The following is a 12,863-nucleotide window of genomic DNA, read 5'->3' on the forward strand; positions in this document are numbered from 1 at the left end:
GATGTTGTTACAATAGATCGACTACATTCCCTATGCTCTGCTTTTCATCCCCGTGACTTATTTATTTTATAACTGGCAGTTTGTGCCTCTTAATCCCCTTCACCTATTTTGCCCACACACCCCCCTTCCCCAGTGTAAGAATGTTGCCGGGAAAGATGCTGGTGACGTCACAGGGACTCCTTTTTGGGAGGATCGTGGGAGAGATCCTTGCCTGTTCTCGATACTGAAAATAGTTAAGCTTGCTCCTGAGCATCTGCTGTGCTTTTGTTTCAGGACACTGGGAACCGCATAAATGACCAGCTTTTCCTTTTTGAGTTGGCTGCTGAGGAACTTGGAGCCAAATTTATGGCCTGACCATATGCTGGTTGTTCGGGTTTTAAAAGGATGAGTTTTTCTTAGCCTAATTTCTGGCTCTATGTCCCTACTTTTCCCTTCCTTCCTTGTCTCCCTTGCAAAAGAAAAAAAAAAATAAAAGATTGAGAAATTTAGAAGATTAGACCAATCTGAAGATGACAATAAAAATCCCCACTAAACTCTAATTTTCTTGGCTGCATAGTATTCCCTCCTATGCATGTGCCTTAAGTTTTGAAATCAAGCCCCCTACTGTCGAGCAACTGGAGGGGGCACATTCCAGTGGTCCAACTTGAAACAGCCCTTTAATGTGCATCCTTGTAGCGATCAAGTGCTCGTTCGCACGATTCCTCTGGGCTAAATTCTTCCACTGGGATTGACTGGGTTAAATGCAAATGAAGAAATCTTGAGGCTTTGGCTCCGGATTGGCAGACTGCCCTCCAGAAACATCGAATTCCTACTCTCCTATCTAATTGGAGCTATCATGTGGTGGTTTACAAATATCCTTGTAAATCGCTTGGAGTCCTCTGGAACAAGGCAGGGTACAAATAAACATATAAGCCCCAAGCCACTTCTGCCTCCTGATTAAATTACCTGGCCTCAAATGCAATAATATCCTTGTCTTATTAAGAGGCAGCTGCTTGCTCTCTTCCTGCTGGCTAACCCCCGATAGCCAGTTCTCCATGGATGGCTGCCACAAGATCCCGTAGCCATCCCTCCACCCCTGGGGGAACCAGGAATTGTGTTGGAACCGAGATGTAGGTGGCAGATGTAGGCTGAGATGATTGATCCTGGGTGTGACAGTGAGAAAAATTTTTCCTGCGTGTCAATCCTGGACCTGTTAACGGGGACTGCTGCTTAATTGGGGCAGCATCCTCAGTGAAAGTATTTGGAAAAAATCCCAGCCAGAAAAGACGATTTGAGAAACAGCTACTTGAGCACATAGCTTCCCCGCTTAGAGCTCATTAGCAGGAATATTAAACTCCAGAACCAGGAGCTCAGCCAAGAAAGCAGCTAGAGCTTCTCCAGCACATTTGCCACATCTGAGGTGAGACCGGCCACCTGATCGCAGGTTTCTGTACCTGGACAGTTCCTGGGCTCTCATACCTGCTGTCATAAGCATTTTTCTTAGGATAGGCCCTTCTCTATCCCTAGGACTGTGACCTCCAAGAGTTCATGACCGAGGTTCCAGGCTAAACCCAGTTAGAGAGCCGGCACTTTCACTCTCCAACAGTGAGCCTTCCAGGACATTTCCAGTGGTTCCCGGGGACATGAACTTGACTGCGGATTTGAACTTGAACCTGCCAGGCAAAACTCGGGATCTCTGCTGTGCTGAGATTTGGCAGCCAAGCCCCAGGCATTTAATTACACTGCTGCAGAGAACACTTCAGCGAGGTGCGTCCAACGCAGACAATTATTTTAGGAAAGCCGTGGAGGCCTTCTCTCCTGGCCACTTAAATCTTGCTTCTCTCTTACAATTCAATATTTTGCGTGTTGAGAGAAAATGGCTCGTTTGCTTCAAAGGACACACTAGGAATTGTAGAAAGGAGATGTTAATTATGTTGAACTGGGCTGCATTGTCTCTGCACAGACGAGAATTTTCGGAGGTGTGGGGGGGTGTGTTCTGTCCAAATTGCTTGGAGATCAGAGCCAGGGGGACACGGGTGGGGGTGCTTAGACTCAAGTTTTGTTTTGTTTTGTTTTGTTTTGTTTTAAAGAACCAGATTTGTCATGAAAGGAGACAAAACTAGTCTCACATTCTCCTGGAATCAAGGTGGAAGGCATTCTTGGGTCCCCCCTTCCTGTCTTAGGTGGGACTCCCTCAGAAGCAGAGCTGGTGGGGAGTTGAGTGCGAGTATTCACCTGGGAGGTGATACCACCAGGAGCCGGTATGGGAAGTGAAGGACTCCCATGCAGGGTGAGCTAAGGAGCAGGGCGCCGCCGTGGGCACCTGGAGCAAAGATCCCAGTGGGTTCCCCTGGAGAACTGTCTGCAGCATGCCCCTCAGAGCACTCCTACTGGAGAGGTGAGAGTGCTACTGATATCTGTCACTAACTCCTATGTGGCACTGTCGAGGACTGCTGGGGGGAGTGGGGGTGGAGGGGGCTTCTGCTGCCTGCCCAGTGCACAGGCAGAGTGGGCTTTGGCGGGGGGGTGGGGGAATCCTGGATGCTTCTGCACTGAAGGCCTGGGGAGCCATGAATGTTGGCTCTACCTGAATTGTACCTGCATGCAAGAAAGGCTGGCAAGGTGGGTAACTTCATTGCTCCATGGAGGAGACGTGGACTGGTAAAAAGGGGGATCCCCCAACTTCAAAAGGGTGAACATAAGGCACAAAGAATGACTAATTACAATAATTTCAGGTGGCGTATATGAATGGTTTGTTTTTCTTATAAATTAGTGGAGGAGTCAAGCTCATCTGTACAATTATATCACTTGCTCACATTACAATAAGCTTAAAAAAAAAAAGACTTTATTGAGTGGGAGAGAAAAAAGGTGGGCTAATAGCTCGCATCTCCAGGATTGCTCGTAACTCACAGCCTGGCTTATCTCTGCTATGGCTCATGGGAACAGCTTCGGTAGGGTGATCCGTTAACAGCTGTCCAAATGAACAATTATTGTGGGGCTTTGTTTCTCTGTAAAACACTTGGGTTTTATCAGAATTTCTTCCAGGTATGTAGGAACACATCTTGGTTAGGTCCAGAATCTTCCATTGTCCACCTCCACGGCCACCACCCATCCTGTTCACCTGGACCTATGCAGTCTCATCCGCCCTGGTCTTCTGTCCTTGCTCCCCAGTCTGTCCCTCCCACAGCCACCAGAGGGCGCCTGTGTCTGGTGACCTCCCTCCTTGTTCAGAACCCCCTGTGGCTCCCACCTCCCTCAGGAATAACCAAAGTCCTTCCTACAGCCCACAGGTCCTGAACATGCTGTTCTGTCCCCTCCCTGCCCTCATCCCTCACCCCACCACATTTCTCACTCTGCTCCACCCATGCCAGCCTTCTCCATGTTTCCTAAACATACCAGGCATGGTACTGCCTCAGGGCCTTTGCACCTGCTTTTATCTCTGCCTGGAACATCCCTAGATAGCTGCATGGCTCATCCCTCACCTTCTTCAGGTCTTGACTCAAATGACACTTTCTTGGAGGCCCTCCCAGGCCACCTTAAAATTGCAGCCCCCAACCACGGCACCCCCCTGCCATCATTCCTTCCCTATATTACTTATCTCTATGGCACTCATCACCCTTTAAATATTTGGCATTTACTTGTCTATTTCTGTCTTTGTCTAATATAAGCTCCTAGAAGAGCTTTTGTGTTTGCACATTTTATTTGCTGCTGTGTTTTCAATGTCCACAATAGAGCCTGACACACAGTAGGAGCTTACCAAATATTTCCTGAACAAAGGAGACCATCATGCCCTGATTAAAGAAAAAAGACTGAGAGTTGTGACTAAGTCCAGTATGTCCTGGGGGAGCTCAAGGGGGCCTAATCTGGGGGCCCACCATGTTCTATCCGGTGACTACTCAATACTTTTTGAACAATGTTTCTCAAATACCTCCAGATATTGATTTGAATTTGTGCTGTCAAGTGTCCCCTCCCCTATGCCCTTCTCCTGCCACTCATCCCTCAAGTTCAACTTCAATGTCCTTTCTCTGGGGTACCTCCTCTGAAATCCCCAGCCTGAGGAAGAACCCCTGTTACTCCTTGCACTTTCTTTGGAGCATTCACTGCAATGAATAGTTCTAGAAGTATCAGTGGGGTTACATGTTTGATGTCTGTCTCCTCCATCCATGGGCAGCAGCCAGATGTTTTCTTCACCTCTCTCTTCCTAGCCCTATCCCAGACCCTATGCCAGGCATAGAATGGGCGCTCATATTTTCTAATAAGTGTAGAAAATTTTGGAGTTTCTTGATGCACATTAGCATTTCAAGGGTTCTGATAAGTCCTGCATCAAAGGAACTTGTTTCACCCAACAATGCACAAATTTCTTTGATCGCCAAGCATGCCTGGAAAGATTGCCAGTGTTCCAAGGAGATGGCTTGGGAAACAGCCATGACTGATCCCTGAATTACCTAAGCATCATAAACTGACCTGAAGTTGAATTTAGGAGTGTGCAGTGATGCTTTCTTTTCAAGGGCCTGGAAGTCCCTATGAGGATTCTGTCACCCTTTGGCCATTACCTTACCTGGGCTTCTCAGGAGCAGGGGTGGGGTGGGAGATGACAACAGTAGGGTTGCACTTAGTGGCTCTTGGGGTATAGCCAGAGCCCATGTTTCACAGTGGGCTGGGAAAGCAGAGAGGGAGGTCCAGGTTTGGGGATCAGTGCAAGTGGGTCTGTGCCCACTTGCACACCTGGAGGCAATGTGTGTATGTGAACGTGCATGAGAGAATAAATTCCTGTCTTGTGGAAGGGCTTGAATCCCACAATTCCCTTGCCGTGTTCCTTAATCCCCCCATACCTCAGTCTCATCGTCAGTAAAATGGGTTTCCTTGAGGAGGGATTGAGATTACATGCATCAGGCATTCAGCACATGGTCCAGCACACATTCCAGGGCATCTGTCATTTCCCTGGGTCTTCTTTCTCCCCCATCATGGGCAGGGTGAATCCCCCACTGGGTTCCTGCTCTCTGACCCCTGTCTTCCCTGCAGACCCTCTTCCAAAGCCCAGAGGAAGGCTGGCAGCTGTATACCTCAGCCCAGGCCCCCGACGGGAAATGCATCTGCACGGCTGTGATCCCGGCACAGAGCACCTGCTCCCGCGATGGCCGGAGCCGGGAGTTGCGGCAGCTGATGGAGAAGGTAAGAACCTTCCAGGTGCCCCAGGAAGACTGTGAAAATCTCCCAATTTCCACCCTGCCTTCGACCCCCATCCAGGCCAGCTGGGGGCCAGATATAGCCATATATCCACCAGAGCTAATGGATAACCTGGCTCCTCTCCAGGTGGATATTTTAGTCAATATCTGTTCAGTGCTTCTTTGGAGAAGCTGAGCGTTGTGTGGGGACGGGGAGGCAGCATCTGAGTCTCCTGTGTATGATCTCTGGCCCCACCATGCATGCCCTACTCAGCTCTTTAACTCACCAGACTCACCTGCTGAGAAAAATGTCTTGTGTCCCTTGGGGAGGGGTCTCACCCTCCAACCCAAGACACATACAAGATTCTATCCTCCTCCGACGATGGTCGATATAAAACAGTCCCCATTCAAAACATCCCTGAGGATGTTTTGGTGCCCTTTATAGACTGATTGCTGTCCCTTGACACTATCCAGCTGAAGTGCTCATGAGTCAGCTAAAGGGACCAGCTAACCATCATTATCCTATAGAAGAGGAAGTTGAGGGATTGGTGAGAACAGAAGAGATCCCGGTCAGCCCTGGACTCTCCCACCCATGAACTCTGCAGGATCCTGCCCTGCCCACAACACCAGCACTGCTTTGCCAGTTTGGGACATCCACATGGGGTCCGCTGATTGTTGAGAATGGCTATAAAAATACGTTGTGGCGTCCAGGGTGGGTGTTGGGCTGTTGGGTTTCTGAGAACTTCCAAGTGTCGTGTGAACAGGGGTTCAGGAAAATCTGTGTGTTTCCACAAGCACCCAGTGCTGTCTCTGAGTTTACCTTAACCAGGTGGAGCTCACCTTAGGCAGGTGGAAGTGGGAACCAGGGGGTCCTCATTCTGGGTTAGAAGAGGCTAGGGCAAGGGAATTCAGTTCATTCAGGTAGCTGAAAAGCGCTTACTGAGCATCTAGTTTAGGCCAGTGCTGGGCACTGGGGATTTCGCTGTGGACAAGCTAGACACTGGGTCTGCCCGTGAGGATCTCACCTGAAGGAGGCAGATGAATAAGAATGTTCCAGGTAGTAGCTGTAGCTGGGAAGCACATAACCACGTAAGGGAGAGAGGACGGGGGGCTACTGGAGAAGGGGGCTCAGGGAAGGCCACTCGGAGAAGGTGATGCTGGAGATGAGGCCTGAAGGGTGAGGGAGCCAGCATAGCAGGACGAGGGGAACAGCGCTCCCGGTAGGGGGATTGGCAGGTGGAAAGGCTCTGAGGCGGGAAGGAGCTTAGAGTCTGTGAGAGGAAGGGGGGCTTGTGGTCGCAGTGGCTGAACGTGGAGAGGGGGCAGGACCGGCCGCAGGGTCTTCCTTTTGAAAAGCTCCCTCTGGCTGCTGTATGAAGAACTGACTGCGGGGCGGGGCAAAGGGGCAAGCCTGGAGACCCGGGAAGAAGGGGTGGGAGGTGAGAGGTGGTAGTGGCCAGACCCGGCAGGGAGGTTGCTGGTAAGATCAGGGGAGCAGGTTGGTTGGGTGCCGGCCTCCGGCTCCACCAGGCCTCATCTGTGACATCTCAGGGCTTGGGGAGGGCAGGAGTCTGGCTCTCCCTAACCCTCCCAAGCTCCTAGGTCCAGAACGTCTCCCAGTCCATGGAGGTCCTTGAGTTGCGGACGTACCGTGACCTCCAGTACGTGCGCAGCATGGAGACCCTCATGCGAAGCCTGGACGCACGACTCCGGGCGGCTGATGGGTCCCTCTCGGCCAAGAGCTTCCAGGTGGGTCCCTCTGAGTCAGGTCAGAGGCCAAGGGTACAGTTGGGATCGGCGTCCGTTAGTTCTGAGAGTGGGGTCATGTCTGGGAAGGACCAAGGGTAGGCTGGGTTCCAGGGTCTAGTATGGACCAAATGTCAAGGGCCAGGTGTGCATCAGAGATAAGGGGGTGAAGCTATGGGTCCAAGGCTGGGGTCAGGCCCGGGTCAAAGGTCAGGGGTTAGGATCAGTGAAGGTTCCATCTTGGTGGACAGGAGCTGAAAGACAGGATGTCGGAGCTGTTGCCCTTGAGCTCAGTCCTGGAGCAGTACAAGGCGGACACTCGCACCATCCTGCACCTGCGGGAGGAGGTGAGGAATCTCTCCAGCAGCCTTGCAGCCATCCAGGAGGAGATGGGCGCCTACGGGTACGAGGACCTGCAGCGGCGGGTGATGGCCCTGGAGGCCCGGCTCCATGCCTGCGCCCAGAAGCTGGGTATGCCTTGACCCTTGACTTTGACCCCTGACCTCCACACCCAACCCTAATACCACCTACGTGCCCAGAAGCTGGGCACGGTTTTGACCTCTAACTTCTAAACTTTGACCTTTGACTTCTCTACCCAAGGCCTAAAATAGACCCCAAAACTGGAAATGCCCCTGACGCTTGACTCCCAGTCCCCTTACCCTCAACTTAACTCCACCTTGGGACCAGATTTCTGGATCCTCCCTCACCCCCGGTCCCAGCTCTTCTCAGTTTGATCACACCACATCATCCTTGCCCTGTCTCGCTCGGGCTCTTCCCATCCTCCACCCTCATCTACCCCCTTCCTGCCTCCCAGGCTGTGGGAAGCTGACTGGGGTCAGTAACCCCATCACCATTCGGGCCATGGGGTCCCGCTTCGGCTCCTGGATGACCGACACGATGGCCCCCAGTGCGGATAGCCGGGTGAGTGACTGCGCCCACCCCAGGGGTCAGAGCCTGGGGGAGACAGCCTGTGGCTGCCCACAGGCGCCCAGCAATTCCACACCAATGCCTCTCTTGTAGCCTGAAGTGTCCTAGGATCTCCAGAGCCCTTGGCCCTCCCCTCGACTGTCTAGTAACCCCAGGTGACCGAGGACTTTCCAGGCCTCAGAATAGCCAAGTCTGTTGACCCTTTGGACTTCCAGTGGTCTCCACGGTCACAATTGCCCATCACCTCTGACCCATAGGAACCATCCACTAACTGCCCAGTGACTATCCTAGTGACTGATATCGGTCACTAGGTGGCCACTGAGTGTCACAGACTAGAGGTAGTAAATAGCCATTGTCTCACTATGATCACTGGCCTCCCAGGGATTATGGGGGTTCAACTAAGTGGTGAAGAGCTTGGGTTTGGGAATCAGACTTGGATTTGCATCCGGCTGCCACCAAATTCTTAGCTAGAGAAGCTTGGGCAGGTTCCTTTTTTTTTTTATTTTTTAAGATTTTATTTATTTGACAGAGAGAGACACAGCGAGAGAGGGAACACAAGCAGGGGGAGTGGGAGAGGGAGAAGCAGGCTTCCCGCAGAGCAGGGAGCCCGATGCGGGGCTCGATCCCAGGACCCTGGGACCATGACCTGAGCCGAAGGCAGACGCATAACGACTGAGCCACCCAGGCGCCCCTCGGGCAGGTTCCTTAATGTCTCTGATCCTCAATTTCCTTATCTTCAAAATGGTCGTGATAACGTTGGCATGAAAGTTTTCAAGATGCTTGGCCCAATAACCAGAGCTAGTGAAGCGCGCACCCCTGCTGACTGACATGGCGACGGTAGGTGGTGACGGTAGAGGAGACACTGCTGACAGGCCGGGTCATCTTGTGGCTACAGGGGTGAATTCAAGTGACCTCGTCACCCCAGGGCTGTCCAGTGACCGCTAACCATCCCATCTCCAATGAGCGGTGAATTCCTGGGCCCCGGGAGTCCACCAGGGACCGCAATATGCCCTGATCCTTAGGTAGCAAGTATCTGTTTTCAGACCCATGGTGTTTCCTGATCAAATGATCCCATTAATGGGACTATGACTGGTCACGAATGGTCACTGGACATCCGGACTGACTCATGACCACTAAGTGACTGTGGATCCCTAATGACCACCGGTGATTCCTGGGCGGTTGCTGGGGCCTTTGGGTGGCGGCGGGAGGCTGGGCAGCGACGCGCGGCTCTCTCGTAGGTCTGGTACATGGATGGCTATTACAAGGGCCGGCGGGTCCTGGAGTTCCGCACTCTGGGGGACTTCATCAAGGGCCAGAACTTTATCCAGCACCTGCTGCCTCAGCCGTGGGCAGGCACCGGCCACGTGGTGTACAACGGCTCCCTGTTCTACAACAAGTACCAGAGCAACGTGGTAGTCAAGTACCACTTCCGCTCGCGCTCCGTGCTGGTGCAGAGGAGCCTCCCGGGGGCCGGCTACAACAACACCTTCCCCTACTCCTGGGGCGGCTTCTCGGACATGGACTTCATGGTGGACGAGAGCGGGCTCTGGGCCGTGTACACCACCAACCAGAACGCGGGCAACATCGTGGTCAGCCGGCTGGACCCGCACACCCTCGAGGTCGTGCGCTCCTGGGACACCGGCTACCCCAAGCGCAGCGCGGGGGAGGCCTTCATGATCTGCGGCGTGCTCTACGTGACCAACTCGCACCTGGCCGGGGCCAAGGTCTACTTCGCCTACTTCACCAACACGTCCAGTTACGAGTACACGGACGTGCCCTTCCACAACCAGTACTCCCACATCTCCATGCTGGATTACAACCCCCGGGAGCGGGCCCTCTACACCTGGAACAACGGCCACCAGGTGCTCTACAATGTCACCCTCTTCCACGTCATCAGCACCGCAGGGGACCCCTAGCGGCCGCGGGAGCTCAGGCTGCCGCCTGAGGGCCGCGGGGGGCGGGACGGGGGGCCCTTCGACTCCGCCCGCCCGGGTCCCTTTAGCTTTCTGTCTCTGTCCGGCCCTTTCTCCCCTCTCCTGTCCATTTTTTTCTCTCCCTCCCTTTTTGCCGGGCTTTCCTTCTCTGCCCCTGTATTTCTACTAGTGCATTCTCTGTCTTTTCTCCTCTGTTGATCTCTGATTTTGATACTTCACTCTTTCGGCCTTTTTATTGATGTCCCTCTGTCTCTTTTTCATGGATCTGACTCTCCAGTTCTTTCCCTGTCTGCCACTCAGTCTCTCTTCTCTCCTTCCCCTCCCTCCTTGCTTCCCACCCATCTCCCCAGGCCCTCCCCTCCAAGCCCCCTCCTGCCCTTCAAGGAGTTGAGTGCATGGATCGGTTTCTTTTTTTATTTACACTCTTTCTTTCCAGGTTGCCGGAATAAAGGGGACCTTTGACATTTGATGCTTTGGTTGCTCTGTGTGTCCCAGTAGGGCAGAGGAGGCAAGGTGGAAGCTAAGTGTGAGCCTGGAGACCCATCCTGGCTGGGCCCCCTTTGTCCCAGGCCACAAGCTGTGGGCACCGGGGGCAGACAAGCCCAGCCTGGGGGCCAGGTGGGCTGCATGGCAGGGCGAGCCCTTTGGGAAGACAGGTGAGGCACCTACCAAGGCAAAGTTGTTTTGTTTGAAAACAATTTGAAGGCAATTTGATCCAAACAGCGGAGAATTCTATCACAACAATGAAAACAGGCCTTCAGTGAATATTCTCCATCCCTGGTTTTTCACTCATCGATCACACTGGTGCATCACTGAACCATCTGGCAACTTAAATTTTTTTTTTAAACACTTTGGCTGCTTTTAAGAATTTGGGTATGAGAGAGTAGGGCACAATATTTTTCCTTTTCTCTTTTTGCTTTGTAATTTCAAAATCATTTTACATGAGTCGCACCTGTTCTAAGTTCACTACTAAAAAGGTAAAAACAGCCTGAAGGGGGCACTGGGTGCCTTCAGCTGAACACACCCTCACCCCACATCTAGAGCCCATTCACTGGAAGGGGCTTGGGCAGAGATGGGCCCCAACACGAAGACCACAGCTCCTGGAGGTGAAGAACCGGCCACGCTAGGAAGTATGGGAGGCAGGAAGGAGCGTGAGGGAGCCGGAAAGAGGTTGGAGAAGCAGAGGCCAATTCCTCAGGAGCCTTGGTGATGTGACTAAGGTGGGGAGTGGGCGGCACAGAAGGGGAAGAACAGATGAGGGCCTTATTTTAGCCAGATCCCTGGTGGCCAAGGTGAGACAGACTGCAAGAGTGGGGAGAGTCACCTCTGGGGCTGGTGGCTGGAAACAGAGGTAGTGTTGACCGCCACCCCCACGTTGGCCCCACCACATGGCCCCCACTCAATCTGGGGAGGAATATTATGTAAAGAACCCCAGGGGCCTAGATCCCACCCCACTGACACCATGGAGGAAGCGAGACCAGCTCTTCTGGAAGCTACCCTCCCCCGCCCATCTCTAATTAATGGCCTCTCTGATTAAATCAGCTCCGCTCTGGGCTGGCATCTCCGGGAACGTGGGACACAGGGGCCATACTGCAAATGAAACCAATGAATAATAAATGTAACTGCCTAATGCACTCATTTAAAACCAATTTTTAAAGAAATCTTCAAGAAAAGCAATTAATTTCCATTTAAATTAATGAGTTTGACATTGAAAAAGAACCGATTCCCAGATAAGCCCACTGAGGCACTTTGTACCTGCTTAAAAAAAGGGGGGGGCACAGAGTTAGGGGCCACTTAGGACCTCTGCAGCCCAGCCCTCCTATCCGTATTTATTTGCAGGCAAATCCCCCAAAGGGAGCATGGTGCAGGTAGAAGAGTAGTTCACTGGTCTCTCCTACTCCCAAAGTAAGGTCGGGGATAGAGGGCTGCTGATGGTGGAACCACCATCTTTGTCCAAACCCACCCAGCCCTGGAGACGCGCACACAACGCAGGCCTGGGTGTGGGTGTGCGTGTCACCTCTGCACGCGGGTCGTCCAGCAAATGCCCGAAGCGCCTGGCACCCTAACCTCCCTGTCCCTCTCTCACACACGGAGGCAGGCCCAGTGCTCCTTACCCTTTTGCGTTTGTGGCTTTTGTTCCAACCAAGGATGGGCAGGAGGGATACCCGTCCACTCCCAACCCAGGCCAGGATCCTGTGCGCCTTAGGCTGCCTGCCACCACCTCTGACTTGCTCCCTCATGGACTTGTGCCTGGCTAGTGAGGAACTTCGTAGGCCATCCCGTGGCAGTGCCGGCGTTACCCCGAGTGGAGGTGATCCACCCCAGCCCTGCCGTGTGGCCACAGAAGCCTGGGCTGGTGCACATGGCAGAAGGTTGGAAACCGCTCTCCATGCCCCCCCCCAACCCCCCGCCCGAGGCATTCTGGGCTGGGAAATGCCAGACCAAGGGGACGGGAGGGAAGACTGCACTGCTGTCACCATCCAGAAGGCCTGGGATTTACGACCCCACCTCCAGGCAGGAGGCGGTGGGTGGGGATGTGGAGCAGGTGAGGGAAGCCAGAGCCACTTCACCATGAATCACGCTGACACCGAGTGGACTCGGGGGCATGTTTAGCTAACAGCGGCATTCCTTTGTCTTTGGGTTTGGGCCGCTGCACAGCTAGACAAAGGGAGGAGAAGGTCCACGGGGGGAGGCGGTCGCACCCGGTCAGGGGGCCTCCCTAGTGTCACACCGGACACACACCTAGGGATAACAGAGTCACATGGCCCCACGCATGCTTGGGCACACACATGCCCAGAGTGACAGAGAATGCCACAAAGACCATTTTCCTGCCAACCCCACACAGGAAAACATACAACACCCCCAGCAGCTTCTCAGCCCCCTGTCCACCCCCTTCATTTCTGCTCCTTCCCAGAGGCTCCAGGGGTCAGGAGGGGTGGGATCGCTCCCGACCCCACAGCACTGCTGGTGCGAATGGGGGTGCTGCTGCCTGCCTGCTGGCCCCCACAAGTGATGGACGATTCTGCCCGCCGGCCCCCCCCCCAGGCTGCGGAGTGGAGAGGAGGCCCATTAAACCTTCCCAACGACAAACACTCCGGCAGGCAGCAGAGTG

General features: G+C 53.4%; 1 protein-coding gene across 1 annotated transcript in view; it reads left to right on the plus strand.

Annotated features, from left to right (window-relative positions):
* The window catches only part of OLFM2 (olfactomedin 2), a 43,021-nt gene extending 33,288 nt beyond the window's left edge, over positions 1-9,733 (plus strand). Inside the window, exons 2-6 of the mRNA XM_028088865.2 lie at positions 5,002-5,151; positions 6,747-6,893; positions 7,142-7,361; positions 7,705-7,811; positions 9,056-9,733. Coding sequence (XP_027944666.1) covers positions 5,002-5,151; positions 6,747-6,893; positions 7,142-7,361; positions 7,705-7,811; positions 9,056-9,733 — 1,302 coding nt within the window. The remainder of the gene's footprint in view (positions 1-5,001; positions 5,152-6,746; positions 6,894-7,141; positions 7,362-7,704; positions 7,812-9,055) is intronic.
* The last annotated feature ends 3,130 nt before the right edge of the window (positions 9,734-12,863 follow it).

Source organism: Eumetopias jubatus, unplaced genomic scaffold, assembly GCF_037043125.1.
Source record: "Eumetopias jubatus isolate StellerSeaLion01/CBP00866 unplaced genomic scaffold, mEumJub1_p1.0 scaffold_1, whole genome shotgun sequence".
Taxonomy (NCBI): domain Eukaryota; kingdom Metazoa; phylum Chordata; class Mammalia; order Carnivora; family Otariidae; genus Eumetopias; species Eumetopias jubatus.